Source organism: Penicillium canescens (assembly GCF_028828765.1).
Source record: "Penicillium canescens strain IBT 15451 chromosome Unknown utg000010l_segment0_segment0, whole genome shotgun sequence".
In the NCBI taxonomy this organism is placed as follows: domain Eukaryota; kingdom Fungi; phylum Ascomycota; class Eurotiomycetes; order Eurotiales; family Aspergillaceae; genus Penicillium; species Penicillium canescens.
Window position 1 is genome coordinate 141,453 of NW_026703972.1, and position 24,717 is coordinate 166,169.

The following is a 24,717-nucleotide window of genomic DNA, read 5'->3' on the forward strand; positions in this document are numbered from 1 at the left end:
CGTACACAGTGCATGGACGAAATTTGAAATGGATCACAATGAAACTACGGGAATTAGTGGGTATAATCAAATAGACCAAACAAGATGATATGAAGCTGGGTCATAGATATATATAATTTCAACCGCTCTTTTCTACTGGCCCTAAAGTCTCCATGATCAGACGCTTGTGGATGAGTATGGTACCTCAAAACAATCCACTGCAGCTTAGTAGATAAGCGGATCTTGAATTCTAGCATATATTTGGAAATGACATTCTACGGTTCAACGCCGTCGATGAAGTGATGGCATTTTGAAATTAACCCCTAACGTATTTCGGTAATACGAGAACCGTTGTACCGGACAAAGTATTAATGCGGATAAAATTCACAATATGAATAATATGAATGCGAATATGAATAATGCGTTTTGTTGAGATAGGTAGTTGTAGTGTTCTTGTTGAGGTTACTATCAAAAGTGGGAACCCCGTCTATTTAAATGTCCATCGCTAGTCCTGCCATAAGCTTTGACCACCGCGATACTCAACACGTTTATTCGCGTGAATAAAAATTCATATATTCATATTCCTGCAGTGCGAATATGAATATGCTGTATATTCGCATTCATTTATTCCTTTCGGAGTTCTGACTCAGAACTTGATTCGTATCCACCCGCTTTACTAATGGTAGCCGATCTTGTCTGAATGGAGTTGTTGCTTTTCCATTTGCCGTCTTTTGCTGCGAAGCTTGTGCAAGCCGTGTTGGAGTCTTGAGACCAGGTACCAGGGTCATCTTAGGCACTCTATGACCCATAGGTAAATGTCGAGTTTTGGGCAGTGTAGCCGTCACTGTATTTACCGAATGCTCGGCTCTATTATTGACGGTAGTAATACGATCTTCTCGGGTGTTGTGTAGAAGAAGTAAAACAAACACGATCATATACCTTATGTAACATTCGTTGGAGATTTGGTTCCGCCTATCTGACGGCTTTGTGGTTTGTAAAACGTTGCCGTTGCTTTTGCTGATCAATTCATTTCCGGAAGCCATGATCTGGCCAACGCAAATATCGGATCTTCCACACGCGCCGTAGATTGTTGGAATTGAGCTTGATCGTGGCTTATTGGATGTACCGCCATTGGCGTAGGGGAGTAGCAAGCTTAAGTAGTCATTGGCTACGCCACGATAACACAACGACGTGGGGTGCGGCAGTACATTAAAATATCGTGTCGGTGAATTGCCAATTTTTTGAGGTGACTTCCAAAGTTGCGGGCTTCGGTTCAATATCATGATGGTCTTTATGCCCCGCATTCTGTATGTATGACCGAACCGAACTACGTCGCGTTCACCAAATTTTCTATCTTTGCCACTTCAAACTTTCGACTTAAAATAGGGGCGTATAGCGGTGAAGCTTTAACTAAGAGATAGAGGTCGAACCCGCAGATAAAGCCCCAATTACAGATAAGGTATTACGAATATCCTAAAAGTGATAGTGATTAACTGGTCAGTTTTAGCATAAATATAGAGAGAATCCCTAGCAAAAATGGATCATCATTCACATTCTCCATCTATCTTCTCTCTTATGAGTAAGGCCACTATTTTATGATGTGTCGAAGAAGTGTTAAGAAGAGAGTTACTTTTAACAGATTCAATTTTAAAATTGCGCCGATCAACAGCGACAATGAAGTCTCGTCTCTAGTAAAAAAATAAGTATAAATAGAATAGAATGCCTCAAGTCCCCACCAACTCATTCCAGCAAGAAGAGATAATTAAAACTATCTCAAGGGCAGCCGCTGGAAGGGTAGTTGCAGCTGCTGGTCTCACCTCCTCCGGTAATGGAGACATCAGTGAAGATGAAGTCAGAGCAGCTGTCCGAGCCACAAAGGATGTAGTAGTCGTAGGCATCGTCGGTCGCTGTGCCCTTCACGTTGTCGAAAGTGACGCCGCTGATGGTGACGCCATTGGTTGGCTCGCCAGTAGCGCCACCATTGAGGTAGTCTTGCTGTACGTCGATACCGTAGTCAGTGATGCCAGAGACAGTAATGTTCTGGTAGACAATGTTGCTGATCTGTTTGTCATGTTAGTGCCTTGGTTGCGGAGTAAAGTGTAAGAATGTCATGTCATCAACTTACACTGCCAGTCGTATCGGCATTGCTCTTGATGCGACAGCCGTTCTGGCTGTTGACAACCTGCGAGTTCTTGAAAGTAATTCCATCCACAGTGTTGTTGCTCTTTCCACCGACGGATCCGATGCTGAGACCGTGGCCACCGGAGCAGTACACATTGTCAACAACAATGTGAGTTCCACTGGTAACCGCAACACAGTCATCCTGGTTGTACACTTCGATATCCTCCAAGGTAATGTAGTCACTGGAGGAAACGTCGAATCCATCGCTGTTGTGGGCTGCCGCCTTGCTGCCGCTAGCAGACTTAGGCTCATCTCCTGCCGTATTGTTCAGAACAAGACCGGAGATGACGACGTTCTGGCTTCCAGTAATATCAAAGCAGTGGACGGGCCAATTCATAATGTTCAGATTGGTGATCTTGGAGTTGTAGGTCTTCGTGACGACGAAGAAGTGGTCGGGCCTGGATATAGTTGTTAGCGATGAAATGAGATGTGTGTGACATTCAAGACTGACTTGTCCTGGCCGCCGTTGGAACCTTCTCCGTCCCAGTAGGCAGCACCATTGCCGTCGATAACGTGGCCCTCGGCACCAGTTATGGTGATACCGTGGCCAGAGACGACAATAGGATCGAAATTATCGTCGTATGTATCTCCGAAAGTCTTTGAAAGATCAGTGACATGCCCAAGTAGTATCTATAGTATTTTGACTCACAGTAGTGCCCGCAAAGGTCACAACGGCACCAGTCTGGAGACTCTGCAGATCAATGGTGCTCGAGGGAGGGGCATAAAAATCAGACAGCACGATGTTGGTGCAAGACTTGACAGCAGAAGAGAGAGAGGCGTATTCGGACACAACACAAGTAGTGCCGGATCCAGTCGAGTCCGCAGTAACGGTTGTCGCGGCCTGAATAGTCGTCAGCGCCGCAGTGGCGGCCGGCACATCAACCAAAGAAGTAGTGGAGAAGGCCGGGCGGGTGGCCTTGACGAGAGTAGTCGAGCTAGTAGCCGAACCGATTGAAGCAGCAGTGGTGGTAGTAACTGCGCTGGTTGCAACAGCTGTGGTCTGTGCCGATCCGGACTGGTATATGTTAGGGGTTGTAGCTGTAAGTTCGACCATAGAAAAACTTACTCCTGATACTTCGGTAGTCCAGACAGTATCGAGGCAGCTACAGGCACTCGATAGATGCTTGGTGTTGTATTCACAGGCAGAAGCAAAGCTTGGAAGGCGGGTAGTAGCGGTCACTATGCTAGCAGTGAAGGTCGCGCAGAACTCTGCGGCAGCAGAGCGGGATGCAGTATAAGCCGAAGGACAGGCATAGCTTTGTGGGTTTTTACATCCCAGAGCAATTGGGACAAGAGAAAGGAAGAGCGCACAGCGCATTTTGAAAGGAATGAATGAATAAGAATGAATAAGTGAATGACAAATGGAGAAAAGAACGATGGGAGAGAAAAAACCAAACTTTCCTAAGTCCTGACGGGACTGAAGAAGTCTTATACTCATCTTTGTCGGCTCGGTGGTTACGAATTGACTCCACCTGACTAAAGCTTGGTCGCTATTTTCAACACGTCAAGCCCACATCAGGGAACTAGCCCGAATATTTCTGATTATTTGGCTTAATTTGACCTGAAAATCAACCAATAAAGTCTACGGACCCCTGACGGAAAGTACATAATATCTCCGTCGAGCAGACCTAATGGTGTCAATGACATGGCTTGACCCTACAAGAACCACGGAAAGTGTTGAGGCCCACTTAGTCCACGTAGCAAACAAAAAAAGAAGTGGGGATAAGGGGGCGAATCCCGAGGTTTGGATTTGTCTTTCGCTTTAGGGAAAGACACTTTTACTAGCAAAAGCTTCTATCAACACTAGGGAAAGACACTTCCACTAGCGAATATATTCAGTCTACCCCGCATCTCTTCAAATCCTTCATTAAATGATTCACATGTAAAATAAAATATACATATATATATATATTGAAATGGGGATGGCTCAATGGCAGTCTGGCATAGCAGACAGGTCGATATCATGGATGAAGGATCAAGCAACCAACACTCCCTAGACAGCACTAGTAGACAGCGGAGCGTATACCCTGAGACTTCTTCATAATAAAAGGGCTGGAAACGAAAAGAGTGAATTGTATGATGCTAGCCCAGTCCTCTGCTGGAATCCCAACATGGAGGAATGCTATCTGACTGGCCACGTGACTAATAGTCCGTCCATCTTTCTACTATGTCACCGGTTCCACCACTACAATATATATATACGTATATAAATAAAATATAGGACTTGGCCAGAGTTGTGAAAAATTGAGCAAATAAAGACATACTCATGTCAGACAGCTATTCAACAAATGAGGATAATTCCGAGAACGCATTCCATATCCTTTGGTGAGGCTGGCATTCGAAGCAAATAAGATACAGTAAGGTCCGAGTACTCGAGTTGGTGCCTGTGGATCCCCGGGCGGTTTTCTGCGACACACCAAGTTTCATCCTGACGGTGACTAGCTACTCCTGCTGCACTAATTCGGAGACACATTTTGCCCCCTAAACCGCTGCACCGGATTTAGCTTATTCAGAATCGACTTCACTTGGCACATTTCAGAGCCGAAAAATTGCACTTTGTATTAAAAAAAAGAGTTCCCTGATTTTAAGGGCCTGTAACTCGACTGTTTAGCGTAATTTTCTGCGAGATAGGTAGCGGAGAGACGATTAAAGAAGCTCTGTCGGCTCGATAACTATTAGGAAATGTAATATTAAAATGCCTCATCAGAAAATCAGGTGAGTTATTTGTTTTGAATCTTGCTTTAGCTCCACGGTAGCACTGCAACAGGCTTTTCTTGGATTCCGTCTCCGACCAAGCGTATCCATCCCCAGCCGATGGCTGTAGCCAGACTTGGCCGGGAGCGACGACAAGGCCAAGTCAGTCATCTGACGCGAGTTAGTTTCGCTCATCAGGCGGAGACAAGACCATAACATACTAAAATGGGCTGCCAATGCCTCACGGCGCTGTTGTCTGAAGAAGGTGCGCTTCTCACTGCTTGTGAGAACCATAATTGTATTTGATCCTTCAGACAAGGCTCAAACCCTTGATATATGTCCAGGCTAGGCGGTAGAGATCGTATGCCTCGACGACTTCTCGGCTGAAGACGATCTGATTGTCGTTCAAGCATGAACACCCCGGTAGGGCCCACCGGTTACCGATGAGCACAGTTGACCGTTGGAAATTGTCATTTTCTGCAGCGTTGATTTTACCACGACAATCATAAGCAATATTCGGCAGATTTGTAACTATAATGTAGAGAAATTACTCTTTCGACCATGAGTCCTCATCCATTGCAGTCCACCCTCGCTCTCGGCTGATCTATCTAAGTTCGCTTCTGCTGTTTGTTAGACCAGTCATGCAGCCCTTCCATCCGAACCACGTGTAATGCGGCCGCAGGATTCGGATTCTCTCCCGCGGGCTGATCTTTCCACGTAGTTCCAACCCTAAAAAGGCTCCGAGAAAGCTTGTCAACTTTGGACTAGGAAAAGGCAAGGTCCGCTGCTGGCGTTTCACATCCACTCTCGCTTTACTTTGGAGGACTCTGACAAGGCTGCCAAGTTCAAGCAGAGCCCGCCCCTAAGTACGTTATCACCTCCAAGTTTCTCCGTATTTATGATCCCGAGAAAGTGGAATGGAGGAGATGTCTGGGATGAGCAGGAATACAACCATATAACAAAACGGAATGCCCCGAACCTCTACTAACAACCACATTCTTCCCCAAACAGCGCTCAAGGCTAACGACGGCTCTAAGCGTGGCAAGACGAAGACCAGACTGTTGTGGGTTTTTATTGTCTTTCCGTACCTCTATGTGCTAGAGATGAGAACGCCAAAATGTTGTGATATGAGGCTGGTGCAGATCAGGAACCAAGCCGTACCATCGGAATTAATCCCGAGGTGTCTATGCGAAGAAACAAGTTGATTTCCAATCAACTTGATCTACTCTTTGTGTATATATAGCCTCAGTTATTCCCACTAGTTCAGAATAATTTAATCTTCCTTTGAACTACAACACTTCTAGGTACCCGATGTCCTCTGCCGTGAGGACACGCTGTCCTTGATCACCCTGATTGATCACTGAGCAGTCCCTGTGTAATTGTTTGAACGTGCTCCACTTTGTTCCTGGGAACTTATCAGTTAGTGCTTTGATTGGTCACAAGTGATTCCTGTAAGTTACGTGTGGTGGTTTTTTGAGGGTTTTGTTGGTTATTGTTACTCCCCGCAGGTTGCTGGCGGCCTGCCTCGTAATACTTGTTTGGGCTATCGAATGCCACACTAGACTTATATTGCTTTAAACATTTCTAAATGGCGAGACTTGAGACCATAGAAGTCATTGAAATCTATTAGGCCAAATTTAAGCATGCCCTTTGCCTGAAGGTCACTCGGTTTGGGCCGGAAGCGTGAGGGATTTCATGAACTATTGAATATTGTCCAAGGAACAAGGATATAGTTCTAAACCGCCAACCAGCCTGCCACCAATAAACGGCCAGTATTAAGCGGCATGGCTATTCGGGAAGGCCCCGATGCTAACGATGTTAGCGCTGAGGCGCCCCTCGAATTCTATAGATTTTTGCGGCGTCTGACCGTCAGTTCTCTGCCCCTGGTCTTTGGCCCTGTCTGTAGGCCTGACCCTGTCTCTGATCCGTCTCTGATCCCGTCTCTGATCGCTTGTTGGTCCGGTTTGGCCCCAGACTAGACATGCCTTAGATGTGGCGTCGTGCGCCAATCTGGGCTCGGCACGACATTAAGTACTTGGGCTGATATTTGTCTCATCTACAGAGTCCGTCGTTATTGTTGGCTCCACCCTGACTCTATTGCCGCTAATTGCTCTCTTTAATATCGGTCTTTCCTTCTGTTTCGTTATTTGTTTTCTTTGATTTTGTTTCGCTTTCTGGAAGGCTTTTCCTTCCCTACTATTAAGGTCTGGGGTCTTATTTTAATCGACTGAACTTGTTATACTTCTTACTATTTATCTTCTATTGCATACTGGCTGGATCCTAGTATACCCATAAGAGATGGCGAGAGACACGACAACAGTCACGTCTCGCACCCAGCGCACCGAGACCATATCATTTCCCGTGTTGACCTATAGCGACGCCTTGCCCCGGAATGACCTTCGCGATCTTGACGATCAACCTTCAAAACGTCTAACCCGGGCTGGAATTGTTGGAGAATGGGACTTCCGACAGCCCTCTCCAGTAGAGGGGTGGTTTAGAAGACCACCGCCAGGCCCTGGTGCGAATTTCGACTTTCAAGTGACATCGCCAGCGGATGAAGTCATTTCATCTAGCAACGGACCGACCGAGCAGTATATGATAGGAGTTGCACTGGGTAGCCCAGGCATGATCAACGAAGATGAACCTTTACCGCCGCCTCGGTTCGATACAGCAATCTTCGAGCCAGAGCGAATGACACAAAGCCCCCAGGCTTACAAACAGAGCAAGTGGAAGAAGATTGGGGGACTACTCAAGGCAAAGAATGCACTTACATCGCCATCAAATCAACTACATGGAAGCTTGGCTCAGCAACCCGAGAAGTCCAACAAGCCCAAGGAAAGGAATAATTCTTTGGAAGAGTGGTCGGCTTTTGAGGTAGACCCTAAGGCAATCATGGGCGGCGTTAATCAAAGCCCTTCACGTTCTCGGAAGTTTTCACTGAGCGGGAGGAAAGCGCCTCCAGAGGAACCACCCGTTCAAAGGCCCTTGCTGAGTGTCGACATCCCGGATATCCAAATGGAGCGATATAGTGTCATGTTCAGCGACGTTGTCAACAAGAACGAGAGACCTTCACTGCTGGCCAGAAGGGCAAAGACATTGGACAATCTCCGTGTCCCGGACGCAAATGTAGGGCTTATCCGAAATATGTCTTGATATAGAACTTATTGCTATGATATAGGGATTTCTGAAAGCGCCTGCGCCACCTCCAATGCCACAACGCCGGGCAACGTCGCCCGCGAGATCTAGCTTCACCTTATTCCCAAGCTCACAGCCGTCCAAGGCGGCTCGGTTACTCGGCACGCAGAACTTCTCTCGCGGCCTAGGCCCTCTAATCAGGTCCAATACGTTGCCAGTCGAAAGTCCGTCTAAGGCATCGGCAAACCACTCTCGCAACAGCTCGAACATCAACAGCACATCTTTATTCGAATCACCTGTCATCCCGAGATTAAACGAGCGCTCGAGTTCAAATACCCCGCGATCATCTAGCAGCCTAGATAAACCTCTTCCCGCAATCAAGCATGAGCCACAGGCTTCCCACCAGCAGCGAATTGTTCAACCACCGAAGAACATTCTCTCGCCGCAGAAGTCTCGATCAAACTCGTTCGCAAAACAGCAAAACAGTACTCACCCTGTTCCTCCAAGGCAGGATCAACAGCCATGGAAGATTACACATCCACCAAGAAAAGACTCTCAACCGAGGACAGGTCAAAAGCCACCCCAGGTTGCCTCGTCACAGAAGCAGAGTACACATCACCGTGTCGACCACAGACCAGACAACCACAAACGAGACCACCCGGCCCGACCACGTCTCAGAGTCCAAACTGAAGCTCGACCACAACCCCCAGCCAACGACAATACCACAAGCGGCACATCTCTAAGCCCACCATCAACACTAAATGCCACCCAACAAAAGATCGACCGAATCATGTCCCCAGCTTCAGCCTCTCCAGCGACGAGATTGGGCATTTCCCCAGCAGATTCCACGCGCTTGCCCTTTGCGGATGCCGACGGTGCCATTGAAATCAATGAAAATGAAGAGCCCGAGTCAGAGCAGGAACCACCCCGGGCAATTCCGCGAGTTGGGGTCTCGATTGCTCGCTCGATATCGGTTTCTAGGGGAAAGCGCCAGATGCTTGTTCCTATCGGGGCCAAGGTTGAACATTTCGATCCTGATGAGAGGTTTGTGCAGAGAAGAGTCTTGACGTCGCAGATTATGGATGCTCATCGGGGTCATCGGCCTGGTGTGTCGCAGGAATTGCGAATCGAGTCTTTTTGATTTTTGATTGTGTCATTCTTTTTCATTTCTTATTGTTTTCTTTTTTTGCCCTTCCTTTTTTCCATTAATTTTCTTGCTTATATTCTGATTTCCCTTTGGCATACTCCATTCAATGTGCATATCTCCTTTTCAGCTTTAACAATTCTGTTTGTATATATCTATCTAATACCGCATATGTATGATCTTTATGTCAAGCACTATCATTTGGTCCGAGTGGTGGTGTCTATGACAAGGTTCACGGAAGGTGGGGCCGTCTGTAACACCCTCCGTCTTGGTGCATGTACTACCGTACGCGACCTGCTCGCAAAACTTTGCTGTGCTCCCACTGCCCTGAGAGGAAAGGTAACGTCCTGCACGTGACTGAGATTAAACCTTATTCTATTCTAACCATTGCTACACTGGCACAAATGGAGACGGATGAGATATTTTGGCTCGCACGGGGCACCTGCGGTCTGAACACTGGCGATGTAGGCCTCGTTGACGGAGGGCTACAGCGCCGTGAGGGCTGCAGGCGGGCCCGTGGCACTCCGTATATTCTAGGAGGAAAAATAGCTATGCGAGAGCATACGTGGTATATACATGAGGGGGTTCCGCGGTGGGCGGGAAGAAACCGTCGCGGAGAGAGCCCGGCTCTCCCTCGAAACGGCGATGTTCTTTTCGAGGGAGGGGAAGGCCAGGCGATATTTGTGTGCGATGTCCAGCACGGGATATCGTGGGCCCGACGCAAGGGGCTCTCACGCAACAGTCCCGAATAGAACCTATCATTTCCGTGGCGGTGAGTCCACTCAACAAGGGGTCGGCTAGCTCGTAATACTCGCTCTCCGTCAGAACCAACTCAAAGATAGACCCGATGACGTTACGATATCTTTGGGGTATTGGGAATCTGTATACCCATGCCTTTGGCTTCATGTCTGGATGCGGTGGGGCAATCATGGCCGGCTTGCAGAGAGTATGTGGCCTGTTTGATATCCGTAGCAGCTTGTAATCCATGATTACTTGTGTTCCCTCAATGGATATTGTAATGACAAGATCTTGTAGGTGAAAAATCGACCACAAGGGCAATTATGACCTTTAAATGTTGTGGGCTGAAGCGGTCATGTCAGCCTTTGAACGCATATTCACAATTATCTTTTCGCGAGTCACCCTTATCGGCACCGGCTCCTAGGAGCACTGTGGATTTTGCCTCAAACGCGGTATAAGGGTAAGAGACCTCAGCAGATTAGCTATATCCTCAGAGTAGTTGTGTCTCTCCACTAAGCCATGAGCCTACATCGCTTCTCACTGTCAGGTATCATCTCCTGCTATTCTGGAGCCTGGTCATCCTCTCGCATATTTGCTTGAATTTCTGCTGGGTATCTATGACAGGGAGATGAGAAGCTCCACTATCGCTTCATTTCCATGCCGAGCTGCCCATAATAATGGTGTCCGATGATTATTGTCCATCGAGTCCACCTCCACGTCATCTCGCTCAACCAGTAGCTTCACCACCGCTTCACGTTCATACCCAGTTACAAAAGACAGTGACCCAGCCGCATAAGACAGTGGTGTCCGGCCATCATCATCTCTTGAGTCCGCCTCCACATCATCTCGCTCCAGAAGCAGCTTCACCACCGCTTCATGTCCACCCCATGCTGCGTACGATAGCGGTGTCCGACCCTCATTATCCTTCGAGTCCGCCTCCACATCATCTCGCCACAGTAGCAGTTTCACCACCGCTTCATATCCATTCAAAGCAGCACACGACAGTGGTGTCTGACCGCACTTATCTTTGGAATCCGCCTCCACATCATCTCGCTCAACCAGTAGCTTCACCACTTCTTCATATCCACACTCAGCTGCCCATAATAGTGGTGTCCGATTATTATTGTCCATCGAGTCCACTTCCACATCATCTCGCTCAACCAGTAGCTTCACCACCGCTTCACGGTCATGCTCAGTTGCAAAAGACATTGACCCAGCCGCATAAGACAGTGGTGTCCGACCGTACTTATTCTTCAAGTCTGCGTCCACATCATCTCTCTCAACCAGTAGCTTTACCACCGCTTCATGTCCACCCCCAGCTGCAAATGATAGTGGTGTCCGGCCACAATTATCCTTCGAGTCCGCCTCCACATCGTCTCGCTCCAGTAGCAGTTTCACCACCGCTTCATATCCATTCAAAGCAGCACACGACAGTGGTGTCCGACCGTACTTATTCTTTAAGTCTGCCTCCACATCATCGCGCTCAACCAATAGCTTCACCACCGCTTCATGTCCACCTCCAGCTGCGTACGATAGCGGTGTTCGACCCTCATTGTCCTTCGAGTCCGCATCAATATCATCTCGCTCCAGAAGCAGCTTCACCACTGCTTCACGTCCGCACTCAGCTGCCCGTAATAGTAGTGTCCGGCCATTATTATCCTTCGAGTCCGCCTGCACATCATCCCGTTCAACCAGTAGCTTCACCAATTCTTCATGTCCAAACAGAGCTGCGTACCACAGCGGTGTCAAACCACCATTATCCTTCGAGTCCGTCTCCACATCGTCTCGCTCGAGAAGCAGCATCACCACCGCTTCACGTCCATTCAAAGCAGCACACGACAGTGGTGTCCGACCGTACTTATCCTTCGAGTCCGCCTCCACATCGTCTCGCTCCAGTAGCAGCTTCACCACTTCCTTATGTCCACACTCAGCTGCGTGAAAAAGTGGCGTTTGACCATTCTTGTTCTTCGAGTCCGCCTCCACATCGTCTCGCTCCAGAAGCAGCTTTACCACCGCTTCACGTCCATACAGAGCTGCGAGAGACAGTGGCGTTTGACCGTTCCTGTTCTTCGGGTCCACTTGAGTACTACTTTTCGCTAATAGCAGCTCTTTCAGTCTGCCCTCAGCTTCTTCTGCGAGAAGGTGCAAGATTGTATTTCCTTCTTCATCCTGAACAGAAGTGTGTCGGAACGTCAAGACTCGGGCGAGGTCAGGAACGGCGCGTAAGAGTGATAATTGGTCACGAGGGTTGAGATTCTCCGCCGTGAGGAGAATGATCTCTCTCGGGAGATAAGCACGATCTTTTGGCATTCTCATCGTCTAGCGCATGAGAGATACGGAAAGATAATAAAAACCCACGGCAGTCTGGTCTTCTTGACACGCTTAGAGACGTCGTTAACCTTGAGCGCTGTTTGGAAATAATGTGTTTGTTAGCAGAGGTTCGGGGCATCCCGTTTTGTTATATGGTTGTATTCCTGCTCATCCCAGAGATCTGCTCCATTCCACTTTCTCGGGATAATAAATACTCAGAACTTGGAGGTGATAACGTACTTAGCGGCGGGCTGTGCTTGAACTTGTCAGCCTTGACAGAGTCCTCCAAAGCAAAGCGAGAGTGGATGTGAAATGCAGCAGCGGACCTTGCCTTTTCCCAGTGCAAAGTTGACAAGCTTTCTCTAAGCCTTCCTAGGGCTGGAACCTCGTGGAAAGATCAGCCGTGGCTCAACGAATCGAACAATCTCGCTGCCCAAGTTACGCCACGTGCCTGGTGGGTCAGCAGGCATTGGACGGAACGGCCAAGGACAAAAAGTCAATTTGCTTCAGCCGCTGGGTGAGGACACACCCACCCTGGGTGCCTCTCCATTCGGCTGGCTGTATTCCTGTGGTCTGTACGGCTGTAGCCACAAATCTTATCTGCGTGTTCCCAACAACATTCGCACAAGACACCGGTTTCTGTCTCAAGTATTTCAATCGTAGACCAACAAGTCATCGTCCTCAGGAGTTGCCAACGGAATGAACAAGACATCTCACACCGACGAGCCCCTCGAGGGTGACGGCTACAACCAGAGCCCCAATCCAAACTCCAACGACCTGACCACCAACGAGGACTTCAAATGCCTCGTCAACAGTCGGGCCGTGCGAGAAAGCGACTCCCAGGAACTACCAAACGCAGCCTCGAACGTCCCAGGGCAAACAGCCAGCGATGCTCCTACCGAAAACGACGGTCACGGCAAGGCCACCTACCGGCTAGCTCAGCGGTCAATTGATCGTGGCCAGTCCCCTAAGGGCGGTCTGCAAATACCTGCAATCGCCCACCCCCCGGGTTGTCCGCCAGCTTCGGCTGGTGCTGACGCCGCTTGCGTCGCGCTGCCCCAGCGCGTCAGGAAGATGCTCGCTATCTTTGGCTCCCTCATCGGGCGGGGCTTTATGATTTCGGTTGCCTACGGAAAAAAATCATGTAAAATGGCGAATCTGATTTCGAACTTGGTTGTACTCCTGCTGGCAAACTTGTGCAAACGCAGTGAAAGCTCAACACGGAGATTGTACCGTAAACGCAAGAGATCAATTTCACTTCTAATTCCTGTCCAAGCAAACGGCCGAATGCCCATTGATGTTTGGTGGTTGGACGTCTAGCCCGGGTCAGCGCAAGTCTCGCTTGACCTACTACTGTCACCTATTTTGTAGGAAATTGGTATTGGATAAAGTAGTGAAATCGGTTGCTTTTACAGTTGAACCGCAATGATAACCGGTTCGACCGCGACTGACCGTCTCAACCGCGATCTGATCCGTTGCCCCACTTGAACCGTGCGCTGACATGTTTATCCGACCAATTCTGCTCTTTTGAACGTTCGTAATATTTTGTATCGAACACCATCGCGACGGTCAAATCAAGGATATCCATATCCACATGGAGCCCGATCCAGTAATTGATTTGAAGTGTATTTCCAGGAGCAACATGGCTGCCAGATCAGATTGTGTCATTATTTAGCGACGAAAGCCACAATTGAAGGCATGTCCAATCGAGAGTCTGCTATACTGTTCCAGGAGCTTTGCGCTTTTAGGCTTTTCAATAATAATCCACTAATACCTTCTAATGTGATAATATCCGTCAACTGTTCTCTACCTTTAAGTTGCATACTGATACGAGGCTGGCCCTCTCCTTTGGAACTTGACTGTGGGAACTAGTCCGCAGACAACCCGCGAGATGGCTTCAACCTTTCGAAGTCTGACATTCAATGGATTTAGTATCATGAGAATAGGTGATATGGCAAGATCAGTTCGCTTGAGCATTCAAAGAGGGCCATAGCCGCGTAACAAGCCACATGTTCGTGGAGTCCACTCTGAGTACCACCCAGACCACCTAATCACAAATTATCCTTTCGTTGGTGCCAACACACACTGACATAGCGCTGGACGACAGCCTAGAGATTACAGAATCATCACAGGTTCAGGTCGAGCCGATATGCCAATGGTCGGTATACGCCACCGAGCTGATTGGGACCTTATGTGCCATTAACATTATCAACAAGCACGACCGAATTTTCATAGAAACCTCATGTGATAAGGGCTCAAGTCTGTCAGATAAAGACAGAAGAAACCAAGATTGAAGCGTGAAATATGGATGCAATCAGGGAGCATAGGTGCATCAACGTATACCCCGACACAGTATAGGGCTTGGGTGAAGGTTGAGTCACGACTTAAATAGGCCCGTGAGAGTAGAACCAACCTCCGATGCCGTTAACTAAGGCCATAAAGATATAAGAGGCTGTCAGTCGAGATATATCAGAAAAGACAGCGTTGTAGATCGAGACGCTGCATAAAACCAAGGCTCCAAACCCTCCAATCACCAGCACTCGTTCTCTCTTCTCTCTTGGCCAGGTTATCAAATAAGTGGCACAGAGCAGCCCGCGCAGTGTGACTCCCAGGAAAATGGAATTGTTATTCCCGCTATCAGTAGCCTCTAAAAGCAAGACTGATACGGATGTCCCCCACATGTGAAGAATAATTCCGAGGTAGTCCAGCAGGAAGTAGGAAGAAGGGAGCTGCTTTCCCGATCCAGCACGTAGTGACAAAATATATTGTCAATGAGCACTGCATCAAATATCCCACTTTCCCTGATAAAGCGTTGATTCGTTCACGAGTCTTCTCATGCCCCGTATCCGAATAGGGCTGTTTATAATTAGAGGTATAGGGTGAGCCGAACGGAGTAATGATAGCACCAAAAACAGGGATACCTAAAGCATATCGAGCAGAGTCATCTGTCCAAGTCGTGTACAGTGCTCAATAGCCATCTGGACAGCGGGGAAGGGTAGATGAAGCTTCTACCGGGCCTGGGCACCCATGGTACGTCATAGAAGAGCAAGCACCATAGTCAGCTATCCAATTAGCAAGCCTTCATTTTTCTCGTTTGTTTCAATGATGTAGCGGAGCAGGGAAAACAAAGCAGGTGAAATAGAACATAGGAACTGATGAGATGGAGAGGTACATACCAGCGCCTCCAGCATCGCTATCCTGATGCATTATATGGGCCTCAAACGGCGTCACAGATGGAGAGCCGCAAGCCTTATTGGTGGCGATATCAAACTCCTGAGTCTGCTTTACTCAGTATGCTTACACAGCTAAAAGTGACAAGAATAGTTGCTCACTACTCACAATAATGACTCCTTTGTCAACGGTAAAATGGGGTCTCTCCCAGAGAAAGCAGACATTATGTGGCCCACAAGTGCCGAAATAGGAAATAGTGGTTGTGACGCTAATAAGACGGGTTATCAGTACTCCCTAAGTTCTGCATATCGGGATTGGGTTATTAATTTAACTCACGTGTTTGCATTGTGAGAAGTTGATAGCCCGAAGGTGCTTAGAAACTTTGTTAGTGCGCCCGTCCATCCTTTCCCCAACTGTTGCTAAAGTTAGGCATATGCAGTTTTAAAAGGCAGCAATACGCAAAACTGACCCCGGGAATATTGTCACTGCCCCCAATGTTGACCCCTGACGCGTCAGTAACGGAGACGCTCTTTGATATAGAGCCTGTGCCACACAAAGCGCCGCTTTCGTAATGATAGTCCCCATAGACGTTCGGGTTTGTCGACTGAATAACAGCCCTAGACGAGCTTCTCCTGCATTCCGGTATACAGAATGAACTGCTGCCAAACTCACACTCAACATCCGTGGTGTGGGGTAAGATTCTTTTGGCATAACGACTGGGTACAGCAATAGTCATATTATGGTCCGCTGACATTAGGGAATGCCTATATTAGAATCGTAGTGAGTTCAAGTTCCATAAATGTAAGCGCGGTATGCGTTTACCTGTATTTTTCAACGTCTTCAAGCGTGTAAGATAGTTTCCCATGGCTATTGAAAAACTCTGGAGTTGACATCAGATACTTCCTAATCTGCTCTGTTGTGAGTGCAGGTATATCAAAGTCCTGGTATGTCAAGCTTTTGCCATCAACAACGGCATGCTTCTCAACCATAGAAACACCGTCATAGACAGTGCTGTCAGGTTTCCACCGTCCATAATCAAGGGATTTATAAGGAGTAAAAACGGTTTCATTGCTTTCACTGAGAGATTTGAGGAATAGCGACGGTGGGGTCTCGGCACTTTGCTGGTGTACAGGGCTAGGATAGCCATGTGCGATGCGAACACCCAAATGTAGTAGAATAAATAGACTTAGCATTATGGAGCAGTTGAGTTGAGCTGAAAGCAGAGGAGCCTTGGTAAAAATGTTCGCTAGTATGGAGAAGCACTGTTCGAGGATACTACTAATTATACCTGCACAGGGACATGACCAGCTGTATTCGTTCATATCAGGCATCGGAAAATTTGTTTACTTCGGGAAATGAGCCTTATCTCTGACATGGCGCCACACAGGATACGGATAACTTGTCGTTTCCCGCAGGTGGAAAGTTACAACCTGTCATGAAAACGGAGATAGGTATTGTATTAACTCGTCAGGTACAACTGTGACTAGCCGAGATCTGCGGTCATCCAATACCGTCTCTTTGGTTTAGCGTCCTTTTTGCGACCTTCTGCCACCTCGGACAGGTATCCTTCGAGACACCTTATTCTCGAGGGTATTTGAACCCTCGGCCTTCAGTAGATCGTCCACCAGAATCAACACGCTTTCCAGGTCTCAGCTGTTTTCCCTCTTTGATTCAGTTGCTCTGATTGGCATCCAGTGTATTTCATAGCTATAGAGGCCATTCCTGTTACAACCTCATATCGCTTCCGCGCCGCTTTCGGACAAGGTACAATTCCGTGGTAACGAAATCCACGACGGAAAGGATAACACAGCCGAACAGATAACCGGCCACTACGAAATTCACCAATCTTTCCGGACCCACGCTACCCCCAACTCCTAATATACCTGTTACCCGGGCCTATACCCTGACACTTTCGGTAGGCCAAACGGCCACCTTCCTATCGCTATTATCCCTCTTAATACACTTCGACGGCTGCCTGATAGAGTACCCGCTTCGGACCCCTCCGATATTACTGTCTCTTATTTGGGCCGAATGCCAGCCTCACCAAAGGATATGGAATTTATTCTGGGGATTATCGTCCTTTGTTAAATGGCTGTCTGACATGAGTATGTCTTTATTTTCTCAGGCTCTCGCGTCTCCGGCCAATTACCGCTATTTTATTTATATGTATATATATATTTTTCTTTATTTTACAGTGAATAATTTAATGAAGGATTTGAAGCGATGCGGGATAGACTGAATATATTCGTTAGTAAAAGCGTCTTTCCCTAGTGCCGATAGAAGCGGCATGAGCACGGCATTATTGACTACATTGCTTGAAGCAAATGACTGGACTAATTGGAGTTCTCGAATTTCCGAGCCGTGTGTGGGGGGAAGATGGACAATAAGGTTTTGACTCAAGCCGCCAACCAAACTTCTGTGGTTAGTTAAGGCTTCTTAATCTAGCGATAAGCGAAAAACAAGTTCAAACTTCGGGATTCACCCCCTTATCCCCACTCCTTATTTTGTTTGCGAAGTGGAGCGGTGGTGGAGCGGTGGTGGTCTGGTAGTTTCTTAGAAAGCTTAACTATAAAGTTAACCAATAAATCAATATCTTTGAGCCGATTTAGCTTCCTCCACACAGGCGCCATGTAGGGGTTTACTCTCTTGCTTAACCAGCAGAAGAAGCAGGGTAAATGCCACGTGCATGCGGGGCACCCGATGCAGCCCGAATAGGGCAGCAGCGCGAGTTTCGGAAATCGGGCCTCCGGTTTCTACCACCCGCATGCGTGCAAGAAGGGAAGGGATGAAAATGCAGCAATCAAAGCCAAACGTGCCCGAAAAAGAGAACCTGCCTCTCTAGGGGCTTCTACTATCGAGTAGGTATTCCGCATCGCGAAGAATATTATCGCTGAAAATGCGCCCAGACGCCGTTAGGAGACACCTTTCCCAGAATTACAGAGTCAGCTGATAGCCTTGTAGGAGGCAGCACTCACTAACTGATCTTGGCTTAGTTAATTATTGATGTGGGAAACGCGGCCCACTAGCGTAGGCGGATCTGCTCGAGATAATGAATGTTGCTACTGTTTCAGTATTGTCCAGTAGACTCCCAGCCTCTCACACTGTTTCTATCTTGTCTCGTGGCGCAGCTTAAAGCAGATTCTGGAGACTTAAATTCTTATAAAAGCCGCAACACACTACGGATAAAAAAGTGGAAGCACATTATATCCTCCTTCGAACATAAGTTAGTAGGCTTCTTGCCTTCATTCAGCTGTTATAGTTGTCCTCCACAATGCGTACCATCTCCTATTTCCCACTAGGTGTCCGTCCGAAACGGGCTCTGTTAGCAGCCTTCGTCATGTTGAGGCTGACTATGCACTGTGACGCAGCGGTTCAATGCACAGTTATCAATTCTCCAAATTGCGGCTCAAATCACCATCGCCAGACACATAAACTACCAACCAATGTAGGCTCCACCTACTATGCCGACGGATTCCATGGTGGTACTATGTATGCCAAATTTCAATCGTCAACCGCAGTCAATGGGTAAGACATCATCTGCTATCCAGGTGACAATGAACCTTCCATTGCTAATATTGTCTATATATAGCAACTCTCGGTACCACGACTTGACGTATAACTTCAATCTTGGCTCTTACGACGGCACATACTGGGTTAGGTTGCCCACCGCAATTGGAGGGGGAACGGAATGTTATGCAGTTTACAAGAACTGCGATGTGACAGTGGATTTCTGGGACATGACGGAGCCAGTGCCATCCTCATACCAGCTGACATGATTGATTTAGCCATAGGGAAAATTGGTCATAGAGAGTTACTATCTTCTCTTCCATGAAGCTATTCATAACCGGCACCGCTTCGCCCATGAAGCGGAGGTGAAAACGTGGCTGGCTGAATGCCGCACGAGCCTATTGTTATAACGCACCCTCTTTCTTACGTTTCATAAGAGATGCTTCCCCTCATGTTATTCTTGCATTAGTTGAGTTGTCCTCACCGAATCACGGTATATTGAACCTCGATGTCCTCAGCCCCGGAAAATGTGTCCGATGTCTTGGGAGTAACCCAGCTCCTGGAATCACCCTGAGCTCCCAGGGTCTGCTGCCTTTTTGAAAACTTGCATCAGGTATTCTGGGGTTGGATTGGTCGCTGCATATACCATATTAGTGCACCTCGTGGAAGAACATTTGACCCGGACGTGACGTCGTGGGTGAAGAAATTCATAAATACATGCTTCCCATCCTACTCTTTCCACAATTAGGCTCCTCAGTGCCACCTTCTGCCTTGAGAGGATGATAACCACTCTTTTTTGATGATGACGATACCCTCCAACCTTGAATACCATATTCATAGGAACTGACTTAAGCAGTTCGGCTTTAGTGGATTCGATGCCTGACTTTCGATTGTAACTTACAATGTCATCCCCAGTTATATGTTACTCTGAAAAGGGAACTTGAAAGCAAACTCAACCTCTCCCAAAATATTCCTCCCATTTCTGTCTAGCACCCTGCCATTGAATACCGCGTTCGCCTCCGGACCGTACATTCTCTTCCACAAAACAACCGAGCGATCTTCATTATGGGTATCCGACTTGTATTCCATCGCCGTATCATGCTCTGAAAATTTGATCGTGTGGGGTTCTCCTGAAGCGTCGATGTAGGGTAGGGTAGAGCCGGGCCGTATGTCTTGGTAAAGATCATCCCAGTCGATCGCAAAAGAGGAAGATTCCACGGTACACATGTATTTCGACCGTTGAGTCTCCATTTGAGGATGTCGATGTCTCAAGTATACGCCCGTACCCTTTAACCACATCACCGGCATGCTCGTATCGGGGTCTCTGTACATGTATTTGCTCTCCACAGGCTGGACTAAGGCGTCAAATGGCTCTTCAGATGCCGCGAGCTCTGTTGGCGCTTCGTACGTGGGCTGGTTGGGGCGTATTGCCACGATCCAAATTTCAGGCGTATGTATGAGTCCGCCATTGGTCTCTACCTCCGCAATTCGACTGCCCCAGTACGTCGCCGGACGCTGGATTCTCTCCATTAAATCCAGAATATCGCTACCAAGAATTAAGACTTGCAGTCCCTTCTTGATCAGTGGCTCAAAGTAGACCATGAAAGGGTCCTGCTCCCTGAGCGGATTCAGATATCTGCTGGCGTAGAGGAATTGTTCTGTGACTCCGAGCAGGTGCGCTATTAAAGAGATTTCCGTGGCGGTGAGTCCACTCAACAAGGGGTCGGCTAGCTCGTAATACTCGCTCTCCGTCAGAACCAACTCAAAGATAGACCCGATGACGTTACGATATCTTTGGGGTATTGGAAATCTGTATACCCATGCCTTTGGCTTCATGTCTGGATGCGGTGGGGCAATTGTGGCCGGCTTGCAGAGAGCATGCGGTGTAGCTTTTGAGGGATGTTTGCATGCGCCAAGCTGATATGAACATCAGTTCTTTCAGTTGATAGATGATATGCAGGAAATTTTGCTAGGATATACAAAGGAGCGTACGTGCTACTTATATTACGGCGTCTAGCCCGCAATCTTGTAGTTGCCTTGACCAATACACGCTTGATGTTGTTCTTTGGCCCCGTAAGAGCTATTCCATTGGATGTGACGCGAGTGAGTCGCGCTAAGGTCTTGGCGGTGGGGCTAGTAAACAATTGCCGGACGTGTATTGGTTAAGACAATTTCGAGGTTTCGGGCTAGACGTACACACAGAACACCGACACTTCCTGGCTCAGGAGGGCTACAGCCTATCGGCCAGGATGGCGCCGCCCTTCCAAGGCTTCCAACACCCATGGGTTGGCGAGACCTGCTTGCAATCTAGTTCTGAAGCTGCCACTCCTGTTCCCATCTACGACATAGTTAATGTGATTTATGTTGGAATCGGCCGAACTGATCCTAGGAGCTGCCACGCTTTTTGTGAGGGCCCCCGCCAAAGTGTTAGTTCTCAATATAATTATAAGGAATGTTGACAGGCGACATGTGGGCGCGATTCAAACAACGTAGTCAGTCTTGACAGGAGGTCTTGAGATTAAAATTCTTGTGTCTATTTTGTCCAACATTCATGAAAATATCGGCTCCATGATAAATGGACACGGAGTCTTCGTAAGGGGGAGTTGAATGACGCAGGGGGAAAATTCTCAATTCGGTGAACTATTCCATAACTAGCCACCAAGCCAAGTATGCGATAATCCAAACCAAGAAAAATTGGATTCACCGCATTGCAGTCGGAAGCCTTCAATTTGATTATAGGTTGCTTATGCCTGCGAAACCCAAACAGGGATTAAGGCCCCTAGCGGCTCTCCGAATAGGAATGGTCCAGCTTTCATGCCCTCCAAGCTAGCTCAGCAGCTAGGTCAGGGTGGTGACTTTTCCTACGATTGCACTGTTGCTCTTGAGTTAAAACACTTCCTTGCCCTCCTTCTATTTGGACGTTCAAACTTTACCCATCCATGAATAACACAATGGACGCAAAGGTTGACCTTTCGGTTCCAACTTACGCCGATCAATATTATGGAGAGTTCCAAGCACTCTGCCCTAACGATAGAGAAGTGCTCTACAACCACTTTCTGGCGACTGCAAAACTGAGATTGGGAAACAAACCACATTGGTGGCCAACCGCCGTTGATTGGGATTTTATTAATGACGGGACTTTGGCCATTGTGAAATCGAGACTGAAAGAGGAACCTGAGTGGTGGCCCACTACTGATGAATGGGGCTTCAAAGGTGCCCCAGGTATGCAAGAATCCGGTCAGTCTTACGTCATGCACTCTTTTTAACACTAATGCTAATGTATGTCCAGAGAAATCCGAAGTCCTAGCATGCGTTATGAGAAACTACGACCACCAGGACCTTGCGAGAATACTCGACAAAGTTAGCGGGGAGCTTTATACAACAAATTGTTTCACAATAGTCGACCGAGTATTCGCAATTGGGAAGCCTCAACCTAACAAATCCCTAGAGATCTTGAGTACGGTCCAGAACAGAGAGATCGTTACCAGCTAGCTGATGACTCCTTGTTAGGGCCCCAAAACCGACCAATCGGCCCAAAGACCGCCCTGCGAGAGTCCCTACCGATAAAAATATTTGCACTGCGGAATCGGCAATCCACGAGTGATAGCACGTTCCGTAGCGGTCGTCCGGGGTATGTTGGCTTCCGGAAAAACACCGTAGCAAGAACGTACGCCACGCCCGTCGATGTTAGTAGCAAGGCTGCACTCGTAAACCCACTTTACGTGCGTGTGCTAGAGGTCGAATACCACTGCAGGGAGTTGCATACAACCCAACCCCAACTTGCAAATCTCAAGCACGGTTTCTCCATCGACATAGCTTCTTACTCCCAACAGGGCGATCTGTTGTATGTGATTCCTCGATCCAAGTGATAAGAAAGAAAATTGAAAGACTAAACAATGCGCTAGGACAAGCAGGCAGTCGCTCCAAGCAAACCATGCGAATTCCGAACTGATTCTGGCAGATTCTCAAGGTAACAAGATACATCTTGAGCCTGCTATTGGTATTTGCATTACCCGTGCTCCCGTGATCGGCGAGCTGTTTGTCGTCGAGCTCGAAGACCGTCGGAAAACTCAAGACGTGTCATATTATATGTATGTTCAATCCCTGGGACGACAATAAAACGCACAAACTAACCCGCAACATCAAAGGGCGTATTCAATCACCATGGCCCAGTCTTCCGAATATAGGAGTTTCCTTATTTACTTTTCCTCAGATTGGGACAACGTCTCGAATACTATCATATCGATGGAAGTCTTCAAGAGAAGCGCCCAAATTGGAAAGCAAAGCATAGCTACAGCACAAGCTATTACTCCTCTCCCAACTGAACCTAAAGGACAAAATGCAGAATCAAATCACAACCTATGAATCAGCATAAATCTATCAGAACACCCATCCAGTCTAACTCAATGCATTGCTGTCCACGTCTCCGTCTAATTTGCCCTCAATACATATAATGTTCAAAAAGGAAATGAAACCAGACATTGAACAACATAAATAATAGAAAGCCAAAAATTCCATGCACCTGCAAAGTAGTGAAGGGGATGTTTGGTACATCCCGAGAGTTGCACTTGTTCTTCATATTTCCTCAATCCGCGGAACAATCAGAAGAAGGTGCGGTCTGGGAGGTAGTCAAGGATGACTCCGACACTGATGACGAAGACCTCGGTGTCGTCAAAGCGGAGGACGCCTTGGTGGAAAATCCCGAGTCAGAAGCAATACATCGGCTGCCATGCTTGAGTCCGTTGTCTAATGTACATGACGACATTTCTCCCTGGTGATTGGAGAAGGTAACCACCCCCGTATCCTTCACCTGAATCCATGCAGCTGACGAATTGTCTTCCGTGCCACAAGCCTCCACCCCGTGCACAGGGTAGCGATGGGTGCGGTCTCCGACTTCGTTCACCGCTGCGAGATTGTTAGTACTTTTTTGCTGACTCTCATGCCAGAAATCCACTTACTTGAGCATTTTTCTCCCTCAAGTTTGCCAAAGAATGCTGAAGATCCCGTGCAGCCATGGTTGTCATAGGACCATATCGCGCATTGACCATCAATATCAATGATCTCAAGGGTGCCGCCGAGAGATCCGCTTGCATAGGCACTGGCGAGAATCATAACGATGGAGAAACGCATTTTCCTTGTCTTAGACGAATTACAGGAACTTAAAATTCGAAAATATTGTGTGTTGCGTCTTGTGTCCTGTATTTCTTAACCGATTGATTTGGCGTTGCGTGTAGTCGAGCAAAACGAGGAAGGATGACAGAGGCTTTTATAGAATTACCGAGATTTCTGAGAGCCTTCAGATCGCCTGTAGGGGGCACATATTGAATTAAAAATGTCAGTCGGCTGACCAAAGTTGAGGTGCATGGGAGATTAACACTTTGGCAAGTATGGTCGGTTATTGAGGCTCACTATGCGGTCAGGAATCGGTTAGATCAGTTTAGGCCAGCTAAGACAACTTGATGCTTGCCCAATAACCCTTGACGTATCTAGGGCTAGAACATGCGGGCGACCTTTTCAGAACTGATGAGCTCCGGAGTTCTGAGGTACTTCCTTTCAACATCTCACCAGATTACACCTCACAACCCGGCCGAAGGAAAATGGCTTGTTGCAGCTTTATGGCGTGTCGTCGTGGCTGAAGAAGTGAGGACTGGATATGCACTTGGACACTTGTGGCGTAGCAGGCGATTTTCGAAGTGATGTGCCGCGTCTACGATAACGCGGGGCGCGAAATGCACAACCATAGATTTCGACCTTGGTCTTTGTCCATTCTGATAGATCTATGCTATTCATAACCGAGGATCCATGTATCCAATTACGAGGCGTATCAGGCCGCGTGTGTGGTCGGCGGTCTTGTTCCG

General features: G+C 47.8%; 7 protein-coding genes across 7 annotated transcripts; 3 read left to right on the forward strand and 4 right to left on the reverse strand.

The window, feature by feature from the left end:
* Nucleotides 1–1,752: 1,752 nt before the first annotated feature.
* Nucleotides 1,753–3,478, reverse strand: N7446_012137 (glycoside hydrolase family 28 protein; the record flags this gene model as incomplete). Its single annotated transcript, XM_058520879.1, has 5 exons — nucleotides 1,753–2,040; nucleotides 2,105–2,558; nucleotides 2,612–2,757; nucleotides 2,810–3,175; nucleotides 3,227–3,478. 5 exons carry the CDS (start codon nucleotides 3,476–3,478, stop codon nucleotides 1,753–1,755), a joined length of 1,506 nt encoding a protein of 501 aa, XP_058366245.1.
* A 3,674-nt stretch (nucleotides 3,479–7,152) lies between these two features.
* N7446_012138 (uncharacterized protein) lies at nucleotides 7,153–9,130 on the forward strand (the record flags this gene model as incomplete). The annotated part of the gene is made up of 2 exons (XM_058520880.1): nucleotides 7,153–7,980; nucleotides 8,033–9,130. 2 exons carry the CDS (start codon nucleotides 7,153–7,155, stop codon nucleotides 9,128–9,130), a joined length of 1,926 nt encoding a protein of 641 aa, XP_058366246.1.
* A 6,150-nt stretch (nucleotides 9,131–15,280) lies between these two features.
* Nucleotides 15,281–16,545, reverse strand: N7446_012139 (uncharacterized protein; the record flags this gene model as incomplete). Its single annotated transcript, XM_058520881.1, has 5 exons — nucleotides 15,281–15,460; nucleotides 15,521–15,620; nucleotides 15,689–15,765; nucleotides 15,822–16,116; nucleotides 16,175–16,545. 5 exons carry the CDS (start codon nucleotides 16,543–16,545, stop codon nucleotides 15,281–15,283), a joined length of 1,023 nt encoding a protein of 340 aa, XP_058366247.1.
* A 2,078-nt stretch (nucleotides 16,546–18,623) lies between these two features.
* On the forward strand, nucleotides 18,624–19,128 carry N7446_012140 (uncharacterized protein; the record flags this gene model as incomplete). The annotated part of the gene is made up of 2 exons (XM_058520882.1): nucleotides 18,624–18,877; nucleotides 18,942–19,128. The coding sequence occupies 2 exons, from the start codon at nucleotides 18,624–18,626 to the stop codon at nucleotides 19,126–19,128; spliced, it is 441 nt and encodes a 146-aa protein (XP_058366248.1).
* Nucleotides 19,129–19,774: 646 nt separating this feature from the next.
* On the reverse strand, nucleotides 19,775–20,695 carry N7446_012141 (uncharacterized protein; the record flags this gene model as incomplete). Its single annotated transcript, XM_058520883.1, has 1 exon — nucleotides 19,775–20,695. One exon carries the CDS (start codon nucleotides 20,693–20,695, stop codon nucleotides 19,775–19,777), a length of 921 nt encoding a protein of 306 aa, XP_058366249.1.
* Nucleotides 20,696–21,810: 1,115 nt separating this feature from the next.
* N7446_012142 (uncharacterized protein) lies at nucleotides 21,811–22,351 on the forward strand (the record flags this gene model as incomplete). Its single annotated transcript, XM_058520884.1, has 2 exons — nucleotides 21,811–22,096; nucleotides 22,149–22,351. The coding sequence occupies 2 exons, from the start codon at nucleotides 21,811–21,813 to the stop codon at nucleotides 22,349–22,351; spliced, it is 489 nt and encodes a 162-aa protein (XP_058366250.1).
* A 1,093-nt stretch (nucleotides 22,352–23,444) lies between these two features.
* Nucleotides 23,445–23,989, reverse strand: N7446_012143 (uncharacterized protein; the record flags this gene model as incomplete). Its single annotated transcript, XM_058520885.1, has 2 exons — nucleotides 23,445–23,764; nucleotides 23,818–23,989. The coding sequence occupies 2 exons, from the start codon at nucleotides 23,987–23,989 to the stop codon at nucleotides 23,445–23,447; spliced, it is 492 nt and encodes a 163-aa protein (XP_058366251.1).
* Nucleotides 23,990–24,717: the final 728 nt, after the last annotated feature.